A 13,830-nucleotide genomic window follows, 5' to 3' on the forward strand; every position below is an offset into this window, starting at 1 on the left:
TTAAATACTTTCACAAGCCAAGCCAAACCGATCAAATGCCATATTGTTTCTCAAGAGGTGAATTACTTCACACCTTCACATGTAAAACGCAGCATAAAACGTAACATGAAATGACAGCATTAAGCTCACTCAGCTTAGTTAGAACTACATCGAAGAACACATACTTTCCAGTTTCTCCCACAATTTCAAAACCACCAATCTCTGCTGGGAATGAGTCAGCATTTTGTGGGGTGATTGCGTCGGAAGGAATTCCTCGCCGTTGGCAGAACTATAATGGTGTGTCCTCTCTCTTTACCGTAATATTGTCCATTTATAGGTTGGAATGAAGGGGTAGTGGTCAGGATAATGGCGGGGCTAGGGAATGGGGGGAAGGGGTATATTGAGTAATTGGCTCTCCTTTGGGAAAAAGAAACAGAAATGAATGGAGTGCATTATATGTTTTATGGCTCTCAACCCACTTGGCTAAGGTCATACTCCATGCCTGCTACTGTTACCCCCATTTTCCCTCCTGGAGCAATGGTCCTTCATGTTCTGTGGCTTTTTCCTAGACATGTTAAACAAACTCTTATACAGTATGTACAGTATATCAGATCATACTGCTACTCAACCTTTTTACCGCTAACCTTGCAACCCTGTCATGCACTTTAAGGAAGGATCTGCTCCCACTATTTGAGCTAACCATGCAAGCGACTGTCTGTTAATTGTGTCTTTAAAATTCAAATTCAAAGCAGCTTTCGAGGCAACAACAGGCTTCGGTTTGTGTAACTTTAAAGCACGGAAGCTCGCTCGCTGCGTTTTGCCCACTGTGCTTTTCCCAAGCATTTATGGGGTTATTACGGGGAGCGGCACATTTTTTAGAAGGAAAGCTTCACACAGGGCTGCACATATACTCCTTTTATATCCTTTTCGTTAATTAACCTTCAGGGGACGGACAGGAAGCATCCTGTTGATAGCAGTATTGTTAAATAATGTCTTAAACTAGTCTCCGTTGGTCGCTGGCCGGTGTTGTTCCCATTTCATTGAAATGTTCTCATCATTGGACTCTTCTGGCTGTCCACAAAAACTAGTCCAGACCATGTGGTGTTAAATGAGGCTGAATGACAGTATCAATAGTTAGGAGACTCATTTAAAACTTGTAAATAACCCCAGTGAAACTACATAAGGTCAAACTTGACAATGCTAAAACACAAATACAAATAGGAACATGCATTTGTGTAGCAATTGTATGGGTGTTGTTCTTGTGTAATTGGTGGTTTTAGCCTCTAATTTACTGACCTCTGTCCATTCCCCTCTTATGAGTACCTGACCTAAACAATCTGTTTTTGTCTCCTCTGCCTTATCTCATCCCCTCTGTCGATCTATCTTCCTAATCGTTACAAACCACTTGGCCTTTAACCTCACCCTGTCGCCACTCCTTCCTCTTTGTCTAACCTTCCCCTCATCTATCTTCTTTCCACTTTGTACCCTGTTTTGGCTCTATACCTTACCCTGATCCTCCTCACCCCAACCTTCCACTTCTCTGTCTTTACCTCTAACCACCATCGTGCCACCCAACATTCCTGGCTCGGCAGTGGAGCGCAGCCCCGCCAGGAACATCCGGGTTTTCAACCCCAGTACCAACACTCTGAACGTTCGCTGGGAGGCCGCCACGGGCCCAGTCCAGCAGTACCGGGTGGTCTACGCTCCTCTGACTGGCGCCAGTCCCTCTGAGTCGGTGAGTTTCCATCCGCTGTGTGGGAAGAAGTGTGGTATAGCACCTATGCATTAACAGAAAGAACATTTACATTGTTGCACAATGGCACCAATAACTACAACTACTTTTTTTATTGTCTTATCACAGCCCATCTAATACCATCTTATTGTTAATGCCCTTAAAGGATAACAACGGTATTCTTCAACTTGGACCCTATCTTCCCATGTTTTTGTGTTGAACATTTTTTGAAATTGGTCCAGTGTTTAGGGAGTACGCTGCAGCCGTTAAACGGGCTGTAATATAATAATTTGGGGCAATCTAGTACCGTCAGTTTTGCCACTGACAGGCTCAGATTATTATAAGAGTCTGACAACATTATGGAAAGGACCCTGTAGAGAAATTAAACATTTTTCTTAAGATTTTCAGTGTCATAGCTAAATATTTAGATGATTAAAACTAAGTCGATGCGACGCGTTATTTCACAATGAGGCTTCTCTGAGTGATACACACAATAGCAAACAGACCAGCTCAAGCGAAAGGTTAAAAAAATTGTTTAATTTCTCTGTAGGGTTCTTTCCATAATGTTGTCAGACGATTATAATAACAATCTGAGCCTGTCAGTGGCAAAAATAAGCATTTTTAGTGGACATAAACTGACGGTGCCAGGTTACCCTTAATGATTACATTACAGCTTGTTTAGCGGCTGTCGTCTCTATACTGGACCAATTTCAAAAAGTGTCCCCATTAGTTACACACAAAAACATGGGAAAATAGGGTCCAGGTAGAAAAATACCGAAGTTATCCTTTAAATCATACATTATACACTCACAAACACTGAGGGATTATCAAGAAAGAAGAGAATCCGAGTGGAGGTGTGACTGTGAGCACATGTTGCCCAAGCAGCAACCAATTAAAATGTTTGCCTGGCATTCGCAGTTTACCATATGTGATCAGGAACTAAACATCCATTAGTCTGTTCACCAAATGAGTGTGTTTGGGTGCATTTACCGCCAGCTGAATTCTTTTCTTTTAAGCACCGCTAAAGTTTTTAACCGAGGCTGCGTTCATTAAATCGCAACTCCAATTCTTGACACGATACGTGGCATCTGGCACCCGTGTGTCCACCTCTCCAGGAGTTCTGAGGTTGCTCAAAGAATCCGCAAGTGTTGCTTTGACACGGTATCATTAGCTCTCTCCGGCATCTGCCAGAAAGATTGCACCATTAAGAATGGTTTCTTCGACTCTTAATGACACGGTCTTTGAAGAGCGGAGGCATATTCCCAGTTTATTGATAGAGAGGTGCACATTTATGGCAAGCTCTCTCTCCTTTTCCGTGGCTGGAGCCAGTGTTGTGCGGCAATGTGGCCTTTTTTCAGCCGTTGCCGCCACCATCAAATTTCCCACCAGCTGGAAACTTGTAGTTTGAGCTTTTGATGTTATTTTTTTGCTGACAATCCCAAGCGTTTCAGTAAATTGATGACCAGGACAGATGAGAGCTGTCTGTAGACAACAGGACATTGTTGCATTTACATGTGCCATGAAACGATAGTCAGCTGTTTCACCCACCCATTTGCTGGTCTAACACTCACACGGTGTGTACTCTTTCTCACACAACCCCCTTCACCACACACTTTTCTCCATTTGCATCGTAAGCACCAACACAAGCGTTCATCCCTCCCCCTTCCTCACACACCAACACCAGCCTTCGAGAACCTTACTCTGTCCAACTAACTAACTCACAGACAGAGACAGTGAGGAGGAGGTGCCTCCTATGTAATCAGCTGTCGTCGCTGTCAGACGGGATTAACCATCAAAGGGTTATTTGGCTCTTCCTTTCACTGAGTGCTGACAGCAAGGTGCTGTTGAGTAAAAGGGAGTTGTCGGAGGGAGTGTACAACACAAGCAGCTGTCAGGAGAGGGGAAAGGTCTTTATTTGTGTTGGGCAGGAAATCTGTATCATGTGTGTGCACCCCTACACAATTGCTCACATTTGCTATTATCTTTATCTGATTTTACTGATCAGTTTAGGACTTAAAGAGGACCTATTGTGCGTTTGTGCTTTTTCCCTTTCCTTTAGTGGGTTATATAGTTATTTGTGCATGTAAAAGTTCCGCAAAGTTACAAAGCCCAAAGTCAACACCAAAGGGAGTTACTCCCCCCCCCCCACAGAAACACTGCTCCTGAACTGCCCTGAAACACCTAGCTTGAAGTCCTGCATTTTCTTCCGTAAAGTGGTGATGTCACCATGTAACACTTTTGCATAATACCTGCCTAGCAGCTAGTTTGGCACACCCTCAAATAAAGCTAGTTAGAGCAGAGCTGGAGCGGAGTCCAAAGAGTTTGGTTCGGTTGACCAATCACAACAGAGTGGGCCGAAGGAGCTCATACAGAGCGTTTCAGACAGAGGGTGAAAAGAGGTGCTGCAGCACAGCCAGTATGAAAAAAATAAAGCGTTTTTTGAACATTAAAGCATGTAAACACGTTCTAGTAGAAACCCAAAATACAAGTATGGACCTGAAAATAAGCACAATAGGTCCTCTTTAAGTCTACACATGCTGCACGGAAACTCTTTCAAAGTGTCTATTCCTGACGTGCTCGGTGTCTCCATGCAGATTGTGGTACCAGGCACCACCACCGAGGCCCTCCTGGAGCAGCTGCTCCCAGACACCGATTACAATGTCGGAGTGGTTGCCCTGTACAGCGACGGCGAAGGACCCACTATCAGTGACTTAGGAAAGACAAGTAAGAACCTGGGCCAGTGTGTCTACATGCCATCCTTGAGTAGGAAAAACAATCTAAAGACCCTATGTATCACGCAAGTGCAGATCTAGAGCTCAAAAATTAGCTTAATTTTATAGTACACAAAAAGACGACACCTATAGAGATGTTTGGAATGTACAAACAAACAAACACTTTTTTTCCCTCGCTCAGTGCCCCGCAGTGGCCCAAGGAACATACGTGTATACGACCCCACCACTAGCACTCTCTCTGTGAGCTGGGAACACGCCGAAGGTCCTGTCACGCAATACCGCATCACCTACGCCCAGACCACAGGAGACCCCATCGAGGAATTTGTAAGCATGTTTATAATTCCACTGTTGCTTGCATGTATCGTTTAATAAAAAACAAAAATAGTCCTAAGTGATAAACCAACTCTCATTGATCTGCAATATCAATACAAATGCATCCCTAATATGCTCTTGATTTGTTCTTTTATTTTCCCTTTTCTTTATGTGATATATTTTATAGACCGTAGTGCCAGGAAACAGAAACAATGTGATCCTGCAGAACCTGGATCCAGACACTCCTTATAATATCAAAGTGACCGCCATGTATGCTGACGGAGCCGGAGGACAGCTGGAAGGAGACGGACGCACAGGTATGAACTATTTAATCTGTGTAATCTGAGCGTTTCAACTGATGCCGAGATCATTCAAGGACGTGAAACTGAGCACATTGACAGACACGTATTAAGGATCTCGTGCAGTAATGCACACACCAGAGTGAGGAATCCACAGCAGAAAATCTGAATAGACTGATCCATTGATTAGGATCCTGAATCACTGTCGCAAAAGTGGAATAAGTGAAATTCTTGACTTTGCGTGAAGGCCAAACGCAGCAAGAGCCAGAGAATTATGAACTGGCAGTGCTCCCGTGAGGGAGATCTCATGCTTCCAGTGCTGCTGGCCAGTGTCTTGCCTAATTTTGCTCTTCAAACAAAAGAAGCCCTATTACAAACCGTAATGCCGCTCCGCTCCTTGAGGCGTCTTAATGTTGTTGCAATTTCTCTGATGTGGTTGAATTTATCATCCCTTCGATCACACGTTGAGATATGTCGGCCATAATTCAAAAGTCATTATGAGCAGTAATAAGCTATAATACAGTAGTTACCCTGCTGACAACACAGAATTGGAATTCCATCCCGTTGCAATGAAAAGAAACCTTTGTTGACTGTGTCGCCCTGTCTTGTTTCCCACAGTGGGTATGCTCGGCCCCAGGAACCTTCGAGTTTCTGATGAATGGTACACCCGCTTCAGGGTGTCGTGGGACGCCGCCCCCTCCAGGGTCAACGGATACAAGCTGATCTACCAGCCGGAGGGTAAGGACCTGTTGCTATGGGGATAAAACGGGAGGAGATATGTGTTTCAATAGTATACTTCAAAGGACTTTCTTTTTAATACAAACACATATGGAGACTTTTTTTTTTATGTCTCCTTCAGGCTCCGATGAGTCCTTTGAAGTGTCTGTCGGAGACGTGACCACCCACCAACTGCATAACCTGAAACCTGGAACCACCTATGACCTGAAGGTGCTGGCAGAGTACGAAAGCGGCCTCAGTGCGCCTCTCATTGGACAAGGCACCACATGTAAGCTCATAATGCAATTATTTATTCCTTGACAGGTTTATCTGCACAAACATTTAATGGATGATTCTAGTTTGGACTGCCAATCCTTTACCCTTGTTGTGAAAGAATATGTACTGCTTCCCTTTAGTGTACCTGAACGTGACAGACCTGACCACCTACAACGTCGCCTACGAGTCCTACTGCATCCGATGGACCGCTCACAGAGCGGCCACCTCCTACAGACTCAAACTCAACCCTACTGATCGTAAGTTCTTTACTCAACACTATAAACGCCTCGTTCATGTAGACTTTGATATCTGTTAGAAAACTGCAATTTGAATTTGGATTGTCTTTTTTCTCTAGCCTCCAATAGAGGAGCTCAGGAGATCACCGTCAGAGGCTCGGAGAGCAGTTACTGCTTTGACGGCTTGACCCCCGACTCTCTCTACGACGCCACAGTGTTCGTCCAGACCCCCAACCTGGAGGGACCCGGAGTCAAAGTAAAGGAGAGGACATGTAAGTTAACATGCCAGTTTAATGCTAATGTATGAGAGGAGAGTGCTCTCACACACGTGATCGGCAAAAGCTACTGGAACCTCCGATTTATTTTGCGTTATCACAAATATGTCCTCACCAGCCACAGTGTCACTTTAAATGTTGTTTCTGTTTTGTCCTGCAGTGGTCAAACCCACAGAGGTACCTACCGAGCCTCCCAGCCCCCCTGCTCCAGTAACAGTCCCTCCTGCACTAGATGGTGAGGAGAGCTTGCATCTGTGTGCTGAAATAATATGAGTTAGCTGAGATTATGCTTCACATTAACAACCGTTGTACCTGCGCTACAGTGTGCAGAGGTGCCAAGGCAGATGTGGTCTTCCTCATTGATGGTTCCTGGAGTATCGGAGACGAGAGCTTCATCAAGGTCATCCAGTTCGTCAAGAGCATGACCGGAGCCTTCGAGGTCATCAGCCCTACCGGCATGCAGGTTCGCATAAACCTTCTTTAATGTTTACTTCTCTGTGCATGCGATGTTTTGAAAGACGTCTTCGCTACGTATGTGTTTTATTATCAGTCGTTTTCACTCTCTTAATCATTTTTGTTCTCTTTGAACAGGTTTCATTTGTGCAATACAGCGATGACGCCAAGACTGAGTTCAAGCTGAACACCTACCACGACAAGGGCATAGTGATATCAGCTCTGCAGACTGTGCGCTACAGAGGAGGCAACACCAAGACAGGTACACAACTGAGTGGCATCTTGGCAAATACATTGTTCTAAAGTAGATGAATTCTTCAGATTTGATGTTCTCCGTCTTCTCATCCTCTTCCTCCTCCTTCACCCAGGCGTTGCTCTGAAGCACGTCTACGAGAAGGTGTTCACCTCGGACAGTGGCATGAGGAGGAACGTCCCCAAGGTGCTGGTGGTGGTCACAGATGGACGCTCCCAGGATGAAGTCAAGAAGAGTGCAGAAAAACTGCAGCATTCTGGTATGTGTGGAACTATTAATCATTGCCATGTGTGTTTTTGGTGTGCCTTGTATCTACCGTCTAAACTGTATGTAATAGAGCTATTTTTCCATATACCCGTTTGCTTCCAAACTTTGATTTCCTTCACCAGAGTCACAGTTTTATGGCTGATTTAATAAACTCTTGTAATAATCCCCGCAGTGATAAAACTGCTTGTGGTTATTGGAAGCTTAACAATGGTCTTTGTTTTGTGTGTGTGTTTTTTGTTAGGCTACAGTGTGTTTGTGGTCGGAGTGGCCGATGTGGACATGTCGGAGTTGAGACAAATCGGCAGCAAGCCCAGCGAGAGACATGTGTTTGTGGTGGACGACTACGACGCTTTCGCCAAGATCCAAGACAACCTGATCACCTTCATCTGTGAAACGGCCACTTCCAGTAAGGCACACGTGAATATATCACAAAGAAAACACAATTATTGTTTAGTATTTCTGCACCCTAATAGGGTTCTTTTGATTTTGTAACTTCTATTGTAGTAGATTAGTGCACCTGCAGAGGTAACAGGAAGCTCAGTCACTGCTGCAGCTTTCAACTGATCTACTGCCAGAACATGTACAAACAGACATGAATCACTTTACGCCTGATTCTGTTTTTCCAACCCTCTACAACTTTTTGTCCTGTTTCAGCTTGTCCTCTGATCTACATCAATGGGTTCACAACACCTGGTAAGCATACACCTTACACATTAACTGACCTCAGAGCATGTTGGGTAACACTTATATATAAATATATATAATAACTATCATCTCTAAATGGTGAATTGAGAGTTAATCAAAAAAAATAATAGTTATTTTTCTGTTAACAAACCATGACATTATAATTAACAATATAATTATTAGTAATTTATGTTATTTAACAGTTTATTGTTGCATATATTATAACATTTTATATAAGATATTATAAGTATTTGTTAAGGATTACGAAATGATTTGTAAACCTTTAAGAAATTGTTTGTAAAACATCTATAAACATTACATAGATAGATATTTGTAACACTTTGTTAAGGGTTAATAATTGGTTTTGTAAACCGTCTATAAACATTATTTGAATGGCTATCCTAAAGTTGAGACTGATGATTATAATGCATTGTTAAATGGTGAATAAATACTTTGTAAAATGTCTATAAACAATATTTAGATAGATAATGAATACTTTGTCAATGGTTGATAATTGGTTTCTGGCCCATCTATCCATATAATGTTTATATATGTTTTAGAAACGATTCCTTAAAGGTTTATAAATCATTTGGTAATCATTAACAAATACTCAAAATAGTATATCAAATATTATAATGTGTGCAACAACAAACTGTTAATAGATAATAGTTAATCATGTAATCAGAATGTAATTGTTATCATCTCTTATCAGCTATGATACAATATATAATTTACAAAGTAATTATTTCATATTACACAAACTAATGATAAAATAACAGAAATTATAGCATTACTAATGATTAGTAAACATGATTAAATATCATTTCAATGTTTATTAACAGTAAACTAACTATTAACTTTCAATTTACCATTCATAAATTATGGTTATTATAAAGTGTTACCACATGTTGACATTCGCTATTATGCTGCGCTATAAGATGCTATTTCTATTTCCATCCTCTCAACCCGTCTCCTGTTTTTTTTTTTTTTTTACCCCTTCCAGGGTTCAGGATGCTGGAGGCTTTCAACATCACAGACCGAACCTTCGCCGGCATGAACGGCGTGTCCATGGAGCCGGGCTCCTTCAACAGCTACATCGCCTACAGGATGCACAAGGATTCCTTCGTAAACCAGCCCACCAAGTAAGAGCTGCGACTAAATAGTACTTGTGTGTGTCAAAAAGAGGAAGTGTGAGCCTCAGTATGTACAAATTCCCAGCCTATTGGCCTTATCTCCTGTGAACTATAATCCTGCCCAGCCCACAGTCGTTATTCATAATGATGCCTCTGTAGTGTAGGTGTTTCCCCAGTGCCCCTTGGCAATGAGCCCTATATGTTGTTGCAGCTTGTGGAATATGAGGTGCGAGCAGCAGGAACACAAAATCCTGGTTGTAGATAAATTAAAGTTCCTGGACCAGGCCCTCCTCCCACCTATGTCATACTGGGAGCAAACAAATCACAGCTGGGTCAAGAGCTTTGTCTCTTTATTGGGCCTCATTTAAGCGGTGTTAGGCAATTGCTGAACTGCCAAACCGCTTCAGCATATTTTGTTAATATGTTTATAATGATGCGTACTTTGTGTGGCTGGGAGCAGCTGTCGCCATAATGCTCACAAATGGAAACACTTTCAGCGAAAGAGCAGGGGACAGAAAATACTTTCAATATGTGGGCAATTTCAGGGGGAAAACTGGCAATCATTTACAGGTTCTGCAGCCGGTGTGACAGACTGGATGCTGTGTCATTGTATCGAGATGTAATGGTCTTGTTATTCATTTCTAACATGCGATATCCTGACTGCTCGTGCGATGAAGGCACAGCTCTGACTCATCACGATGTATGTTTTTTTACGCTCACAGGGAGATCCATCCGGAGGGTCTTCCCCCAGCCTACACCATCATTATGCTCTTCCGCCTGCTGCCCGACACAGGCTCCGAACCTTTCGATATCTGGCAGATTGCAGACAAAAACAACAACCCCGAGGTCGGGGTCACCGTCAACCGTAAGCCTCCCATCCTGTTGTGGCCCTCAGCTGGAGGGGAAAGCTACCTGACCCAACATAGACACAGCTGTACACTCTTTATTAACAACCTAAGCTGCTTTCTTTCTCTCTCTTACCTCATTCACAGACAGCCAAAGTTAACCTTTATCAGATATGATAGGCAGTCAATAAGGCGGTGGAAGCATATTGAGCACATTCCGATTTTGGATTTGGCTCGACTTTTTTATTCTCTAATAGAAAGCCTTCATTTTTATATGAGTATCTTTTACAAATGTGCGCTTGCACACGTGGGAAATACTTTCAAATAATTATGGGCATGGACCTAATCCCTCCTAGCCTTCCCTTCATCCCTCTCTGCTCTCTTCAGCCATGTGTTCTCTGTAGTCCTGTCTGTGCTTTGCGTGCCACCGCGTCGTAGCGCACCGTCAGGGATTCATCAAAGGCTCTTCTCTCTTCAGCTTCCAGCAAAACAATCACGTTCTACAACAAGGACACCCGAGGAGAGATCCAGAGAGCCACGTTTAATGAGGAGCAAGTGAAGCGGCTTTTCCATGGCAGCTTCCACAAGGTAAACACAATGCATGATTCTTAAAGAGAGGAGTGCTGTGCTCGCCACATAGTGATATTATTAAAGTTTGGCTCTAATAGGGCAGACTGAGAATCTTTTGTGGTCACCTGTGGGCTGATTATCCTTTTCGGATCCTTTTACATACAGAATATGGTTTTCATTCTTTTCAATTCCTCTCACATATTTATGCTTCATTTAAGTTGGCTGAATTACCTTTTAATGTGAAGATCTGACAAACTGCCAACGCTGTGTTAGCTGTCAAAAGTTCCCTGCTATCCATCTTAGAGTGTCGGTCCACTGTCAGAGTGGTCTTTTTAGGCCTTTTTATGATTTGACATTAAGCTTTGTTTCTTTAAGACCATGGGCAGTTAATCTGATGAATGAGTGGTGGAGGCTATAAATGAATTTAAAGAGAGATCGGAGGGAATTTCTAATACTTCTGTGATGCAGCATAATGTGCAAACTGTTACAGTTAACCATGGAGGGCTGACCGCATCGAGACTGGGACTATACTGGTACTTGTTAAGTGAATTCCAAAGCAGTCTGATCCTGACTGAAGCACAAGTCAGGGAACTGGATCAAATTAATTTGGGTTCAGCTTGAGTTGGGTTAAAAAATGGCACAAAGCATTTCAAGAATAGTTCCTAAAGTCTGCATATTTTTCACTAAATAAGCAGACTTTATGGTATTTCTTTAAAGGTGCTAAATGCGAGATTGGGAGCATTTTTCGTGCTTCTGCCTGCGGCGGCTCGTAGCTAACTGTGAAAACAACGCCAACACTGCTGACATAGCTAACAGTGTTAACCTGGGGGGGAACCGGAGGGTGGGTGCTATGCTTCTGCAATGACACCATCAGTCGGGACGGTGTTATCAGCTGTGACCACCATATGAGCGTGGTGCAGAGCGGCGACCATGAGCTAGCCATAGGGGCACGCTCACATGCACGAACATTCGCTAAAAGCATGCACACCCGACGCCAGCTATGTCAACAAAATAAGGAGAAGCCCTACAACCCACACAGAGGGAGAGCAACTTCATTCTCTGCTCAGGTAGACATTACTCCACTATATTTTTACATAGCAAATAGTAGTTTGATGCTATTTTAATGCCTCTGGATATAGAGCACCTTTAAATATGTTCTCCAGAGATTTAGTATGCAGGAAGTTGGGAGACATTAAAAAAAGAATTTCCAAAATCGATGCAACTGAGGCCCAAGATATCCTGACTTTTAGTTTCCAGTATGGGTCAGCCTCCAAAAGTGCTGGATCCTACATTTCCCATAATGCAACTCAATAGCATCTTTCATCATTGAGTGCTACAGGAATGTGTCTTAAACACGGAAATGAGTTAGCATTTTAGCACTTACGGTTCCTTCGTCTGGAAGTCAGTGGGGTTTTTGAATGGGTTTATAGTTAGATGCCTGAAATAAGGTCTGTGGTTAACACAAGATGAAGACATTTTAACGTTTTGTTCTACGATATAAAATACATCAGTAAATATCCCACTCGTGAGTTTTGAAGCTTTTATGTCTTAAAAAAGGCGGTTGCTAACAAGTGGCTAAAAGAGACTACTAAACGTCATCACACCTTTGCAGCCTTGTCGTGTACACTCGCGCTCATGCGACCGTGGTGTAGTTTGTTTATAGCCTCACGTTAGCTTTTTACTTCTGGCGGTTACATTCACGTTTCAAAAATCATAAAAGTGGTATTCATTTGTGAGGATTATCTTGCTGAGCAAAACGCGTAACTATCTTAAATGTTTGTTTGCAACAGAGCTTATTTTCTGCAATAATCCAAAACCCGAAGGAAAAATCCCGTTGTTTTTTTGTCGAGGGAACTCAGGGCGATGCTAACTTCCTGGTTGGCCTACAAAAATACGTCATCCTGGTAGCTCTCTATTAGTCGTCCCTTGCCTGGTAAACACCCACATCTTTCAAACTCCACAACGCAGTTTGTAACACAAGCTTTCTGCTACAGTATAAATATGAAGTCTCAATCCCAGTCCAAGATAACCCTGATGACATCATCAGGTCACAGAGTGCACAGACCTTAATGTGTAAAATTGGTGGAGTGCCTCTTTAAACTTTTTGCTGAAGCTCTAACAATAGAGGGTATGATACTGTAGAAATGGATTATGGTCACTTAGTAGCCGTGGAAGCAATAATAACACGCATTGTAAGCAGTGGATTAAAAGTTTGAATCCAGATGTTTCCAACTGTCCCTAATGATACTTTTTCCTGACTCGGAAACGAATCCGTGCCACCAGCGGCCCTGTCTTTCATGAAGGAAATTATGATTGAACTCCCATCGGGGAGCGCTCATTAGAAAGATGCATTAACATCATCTACTCTTCAAACAATCTGTCAGAACCTCTCATCTCACTTGAAATATCCACCCACAATGGTGTTATTGTTTTGCAAACTCCCTGTTTCTTTTCAGTGGTCTAACCACTACATTAGGGGCCCACATGCCAAGCTTACTGTGACTGTGATAAACAGCATTTGTATGTAGAATGAAGTCTCTCGAGGCCACAGCAAGAGGTAGAAAGAGACATCAAATGCCTTTTAGTCCAACTCAAGCAGCGGCAGATATAAAACATCCTCTGTTATGTTCCACCACAGTAGGGTGTAGAGACTAGAACAATGAGGGGCAGTATATTTTCATACCAACCTTGAATGGCTTAAGATGCTGGATTCATCACTGGAGGAAAAACGACTGGTTCCAATGCATTGACTTGTTCCCAAGGACAGCGTGGCCCTCATTTAGCACACAGGTTTCTCCCCCCTAATCCTAAAGTAATCAGAATGAATGACCCCTTTCAATGCACCAAAGACTTATCCAACATCAAAGTTCGCCCACTCCCTGATTTTACAAAGTGCAGTTTTTTTGAACTGAGGAACTGATGAGAGCGATATATTGGCCCCCAGATCAGAGCGTACTGTAAATGGCTTTTCAGCATCTACACAACTAATTGCAGGGTAACTTCATGAATGAATGGGACCCTGGAAAATGTTGGGTCAGATGTAAATTACATCACTGCTGGTCTAGTT

At 42.8% G+C, this 13,830-nt stretch overlaps 1 protein-coding gene across 4 annotated transcripts in view; it reads left to right on the plus strand.

The window, feature by feature from the left end:
- The window catches only part of col12a1a (collagen, type XII, alpha 1a), a 64,756-nt gene that overhangs the window by 36,124 nt on the left and 14,802 nt on the right, over window positions 1–13,830 (plus strand). For all 4 annotated transcript variants that reach the window (XM_037746416.1, XM_037746414.1, XM_037746415.1 and 1 more), the window contains 17 exons: window positions 1,572–1,714; window positions 4,306–4,435; window positions 4,625–4,767; window positions 4,943–5,072; window positions 5,673–5,792; window positions 5,914–6,060; window positions 6,188–6,304; window positions 6,403–6,555; window positions 6,719–6,793; window positions 6,882–7,021; window positions 7,150–7,273; window positions 7,380–7,523; window positions 7,773–7,937; window positions 8,186–8,224; window positions 9,219–9,357; window positions 10,071–10,213; window positions 10,672–10,781. In XM_037746416.1, coding sequence (XP_037602344.1) covers window positions 1,572–1,714; window positions 4,306–4,435; window positions 4,625–4,767; window positions 4,943–5,072; window positions 5,673–5,792; window positions 5,914–6,060; window positions 6,188–6,304; window positions 6,403–6,555; window positions 6,719–6,793; window positions 6,882–7,021; window positions 7,150–7,273; window positions 7,380–7,523; window positions 7,773–7,937; window positions 8,186–8,224; window positions 9,219–9,357; window positions 10,071–10,213; window positions 10,672–10,781 — 2,162 coding nt within the window. The remainder of the gene's footprint in view (window positions 1–1,571; window positions 1,715–4,305; window positions 4,436–4,624; window positions 4,768–4,942; window positions 5,073–5,672; window positions 5,793–5,913; window positions 6,061–6,187; window positions 6,305–6,402; window positions 6,556–6,718; window positions 6,794–6,881; window positions 7,022–7,149; window positions 7,274–7,379; window positions 7,524–7,772; window positions 7,938–8,185; window positions 8,225–9,218; window positions 9,358–10,070; window positions 10,214–10,671; window positions 10,782–13,830) is intronic.

This window comes from Sebastes umbrosus, chromosome 16 (assembly GCF_015220745.1).
Source record: "Sebastes umbrosus isolate fSebUmb1 chromosome 16, fSebUmb1.pri, whole genome shotgun sequence".
In the NCBI taxonomy this organism is placed as follows: Eukaryota; Metazoa; Chordata; class Actinopteri; order Perciformes; family Sebastidae; genus Sebastes; species Sebastes umbrosus.